Genomic DNA, 4,216 nt, shown 5'->3' with positions numbered 1-4,216 from the left:
AGATAATATAAACAAGACCTGAACAGAAGCAGTACTACTATCAAAGATTCAGATATTAACCATAAGAAATTAAACAACCATGACACCACCCTTATGGCAGAAAGTGAAGAGGAACTAAAAAGTCTGTTGAAAGTGAAAGTGGAGAGTGAAAAAGTTGGCTTAAAGCCCAACATTCAGAAAACTAAGATCATGGCATCTGGCCCCATCACTTCATGGCAAATAGATGGGGAAACAGTGGAAACAGCATCAGACTTCATTTTGGGAGGCTCCAAAATCACTGCAGATGGTGATTGCAGCCATGAAATTAAAAGACGCTTACTCCTTAGAAGGAAAGTTACGACCAACCTAGATGGCATATCGAAAAGCAGAGACATTACTTTGCCAACAAAGGTCCCTCTGGTCAAGGCTATGGGTTTTCCAGTGGTCATGTATGGATGTGAGAGTTGGACTGTGAGGAAAGCTGAGCACCAAAGAATTGATGCTTTTGAACTGTGGTGTTGGAGAAGACTCTTGAGAGTCCCTTGGACTGCAAGGAGATCCAACCAGTCCATCCTAAAGGAGATCAGTCCTGGGTGTTCATTGGAGGGACTGATGTTGAAGCCAAAACTCCAATACTTTGGCCACCTCATGCGAAGAATTGACTCACTGGAAAAGACCCTGATGCTGGGAGGGATTGGGAGCAGGAGGAGAAGGGGACGACAGAGGATGAGATGGCTGGATGGCATCACCGACTCAATGGGCATGAGTTTGAGTGAACTCCGGGAGTTGGTGATGGACAGGGAGGCCTGGCCTGCTGTGATTCATGGGGTCACAAATAGTCCAGACACGACTGAGCGACTGAACTGAACTGAACTGAAGAATAAAAAATGACCCAATATATAAATGAGAAAAAGATTTGAACATACACTTCATCAAAGACATATGGCTGGCAAGAAATATGTGAAAATATACTAAACATCACTAATTATTATGGAAGTGCAAACTAAAAATACAATGAAATACCAGTATACACTTTCCCTGGTGGCTCAGCAGTAAAGAATCTGCCCGCACTGCAAGAGCCACAGGAGACCCGTGTTCCATCCCTGAGTCGGAGGCATCCCCTGGAGAAAGGCACAGCAACCCACTCCAGTATTCTTGCCTGGAAAATTCCATGGACAGAAGAGCCTGCTGGGCTACAGTCCACGGGGTGGCAAAGAGTCGGACACAACTGAAGCTACTTAGCATGCACGCACCAGTATACACCTACTGCAATACTGGCAACTATTTCCATACTTAAATTTGTAAAAATAACCAGAAAGTCAATTTATAAACATCCTCTTTGGATGTGGACCTTTATTTACTCTCAGATCAATCAATGTTGATTTTTGTTTTATCCTATTTCACTGCCTTGTCTCCCCCATCTCTTGGTCCTTGGACAGAAAAAGGTCAGAGAGGGAGGCCAAGTAAGGTTTGACTCAAGTCACAGCATCTACTTTTTCGACAGCATTTTAAACTTAGATGAAATAGTAAATTAGAAACGCCCAAGACCAGAAACCTCGCGTCGACGATGGGGGCAATGCTTATAACTGTTATCAGCCTTTTCCCCACCGCGAAAGACGCGCGCCCGCGCCCGCAGCAGCCCTCCGCCTGGAATTCGGTGAGTATGGAAGCGAAGGGGCGTGTGACGCAGTCGCTGTCGCCTAAGGCTGCGTTCTGATTCAGATCTGGTGCCCGGGCGGCGCTTGACTGCGCGCTGAGCCGGCCTGGACTCAGTTTCCCTACTTCTAAATAGGTGAGGCCATGCTGCCCTGTTCCTTGTTCCTGCCCAAGCACATCAGCACATCGTTGGTGTTCCTGCGCAGTGCGCGCCACGGCTTCGCTTTGCTGCCGCGCTGGGTCCCCAGGCTGTCCTCGGATTACCCGCCCGCTGCCCCTATCCGCCTGCTGGCCGCAGCCGCCTCTTCCCGGAGGCCGGCGGATGGCGCCGGCGCCCCCTCCCGGGTGCGCCAGAACTTCCACCCGGACTCCGAGGCCGCCATTAATCGCCAGATCAACCTGGAGCTGTATGCCTCCTACGTGTACTTGTCCATGGCCTATTACTTCTCCCGAGATGACGTGGCCTTGCACAACTTTGCCAGATATTTCCTTCGACTGTCCCGGGAGGAGACCGAGCACGCGGAGAAGCTGATGAGGCTGCAGAACCAGCGGGGAGGACTGATCTGCTTGCAGGACATCAAGAAACCGGACCAGAACGACTGGAAGAGTGGGCTGAATGCAATGGAGTGTGCTCTGCTCTTGGAAAAGAATGTGAACCAGTCGTTGCTGGAATTGCACACTCTGGCTTCAGACAAAGGTGACCCCCATTTGTGCGATTTCCTAGAAACCCACTATCTGAATGAGCAGGTGAAGTCTATCAAAGAACTAGGTGACCACGTGAATAACTTGGTTAAGATGGGGGCCCCCGAGTCTGGTCTGGCAGAGTACCTTTTTGACAAGCATACCCTTGGAAATGAAAACAATCACAACTAACCCAAAGGCTGCCTTCACAAACAAGGTGTGCCAGAACCCAGAGGCAGCTGTTTCCTCCTTTCTTTTTATATTCTTCTCTTATAATGTCTCAATAAAGTGATTTGTAGAGAAAATGTATTTAGCTCCATGTTAACAATGGCTGTTTGCCCAGCATCAAGATGATTTTCCCAGCCCAGAATGAGATGGTATAAAAAAGACTGCAAAAAAGCTACTGAAATAGATGCAAACTAAATTTTTACAGTTACCAAATATTATTCCAGACCATGACCCTGCAATAAATATCGATGAATTTCAACTCAACAAATGCCTGTTATTTTCAAGACGTTATGTTAAAGGCTAAAGTGGAAACATGTGTAAGATAAATATGCAAATAACTGTAGCAAGATGAAGGATATGTAGTACTGCAAAAATAATCCGAGCAAAGTTCTGTAACAAGTTTTACCCTTTTCTAAAAGTGCAATCTGTTTTTGAAGGATTTTGTGATCAACCAAATTCAAGAAAAACTAAAAAAGTATAAATGCTGGATTTGGAAAGACACAATGTGTGCTAACACTTTCAGGGCTCTGGTAAATCTTGAAATTAAAAACAAAATCCAAACCAAAAAAATTATTGGTTTATTTTTCATTTAGCTCAGTGTTTCCCAAACAAACCCAATCTCAGCTAGCTTTTCATGGTAGCAATGATAATATAACCATACCTATGTATCTGATAATAGACTATACAGCCTTCCTTTTAACATACCAAAAAGAGTGAATACATTGCAGAAAACACATTCCTGTGGCCTTTAAAGTGAAGCTGAAAGAACATTAGGATGGAAAAGTCAAGAAGGGATCCAGAGTAAAAGAAGCATCAGCTGGGCAGATGTTTTCTTGGGGAGGTGGGAGAAGGGGCGATACAGTGAGTAGGAGAATACAGTACGTCCCCTACATAGGAACCTTTAAGTTTCGAGCGTTCAAAGATGCAAGCATGCATTCACATGTCCAATCATGTTAAGTTAGTTCATGTGTTTGGCGTACTTTGTCACATGTGTGCATCCTCTGCAAGTGGTTGTGCTTTTGTGTACTTTACTGTATAGCACTGTATAGAGTGTCTTCCCTGGTGACTCAGATGGTAAAGAATCTGCCTGCAATGCGGGAGACCAGGGTTTGATCCCTGGGTCAGGGAGATTCCCTGGAGAAGGAAATGACAACCCACTCCAGTATTCTTGCCTGGAGAATTTAATGAACAGAGGAGCCTGGCGGGCTACAGTCCATAGGGTCACAAATAGTCGGACTGAGTTACTAGCTCACATGCGCGCACACACACACACACTACATAGAGTATAGTAGTACAGTATCTTTTTAAGTAGAATTGAATCTAGCAAGAAACCAGAACCTGTGCCAGCAACACCAGCCATGAGTGAAATTGCAGTTTGTCCTCCATCTTCTATTGCAAATGGATCCTTCAACTCTGCTTTCTCCCACCTTATCTCCATCCTCCAGCCAGTATCTCTTCTTGGCCTTTTTGCTCAATACCAGCCACTGTATGCCAGATGTTATACTGCCCTACTGTACTTTTCAAGGTACTAAACTGTAAGATTAGAAACATCTTAGTTTTTGTTTGTCTTTTGTGTATTATTTATGTGAAAAGCAGTATAAACCATTACAGTACAGTACTATATGCAATTGTGTTAGTTGGATTACTAGGCTAACCTTGTTGGACTTACTAA

The 4,216-nt window shown here is 45.0% G+C and overlaps 1 protein-coding gene across 1 annotated transcript; it reads left to right on the top strand.

Annotated features, from left to right (window-relative positions):
• Positions 1 to 1,694: 1,694 nt before the first annotated feature.
• On the top strand, positions 1,695 to 2,808 carry FTMT (ferritin mitochondrial). The gene is given in 1 exon segment (NM_001076190.1): positions 1,695 to 2,808. A coding segment is annotated over 1 exon segment (729 nt). The 5' UTR covers positions 1,695 to 1,779; the 3' UTR covers positions 2,509 to 2,808.
• Positions 2,809 to 4,216: the final 1,408 nt, after the last annotated feature.

Source organism: Bos taurus, chromosome 7 (assembly GCF_002263795.3).
Source record: "Bos taurus isolate L1 Dominette 01449 registration number 42190680 breed Hereford chromosome 7, ARS-UCD2.0, whole genome shotgun sequence".
Taxonomy (NCBI): Eukaryota; Metazoa; Chordata; class Mammalia; order Artiodactyla; family Bovidae; genus Bos; species Bos taurus.
The sequence above is the reverse complement of the archived record's forward strand: the minus strand, read 5'-3'. Positions and strand labels throughout refer to the sequence as shown.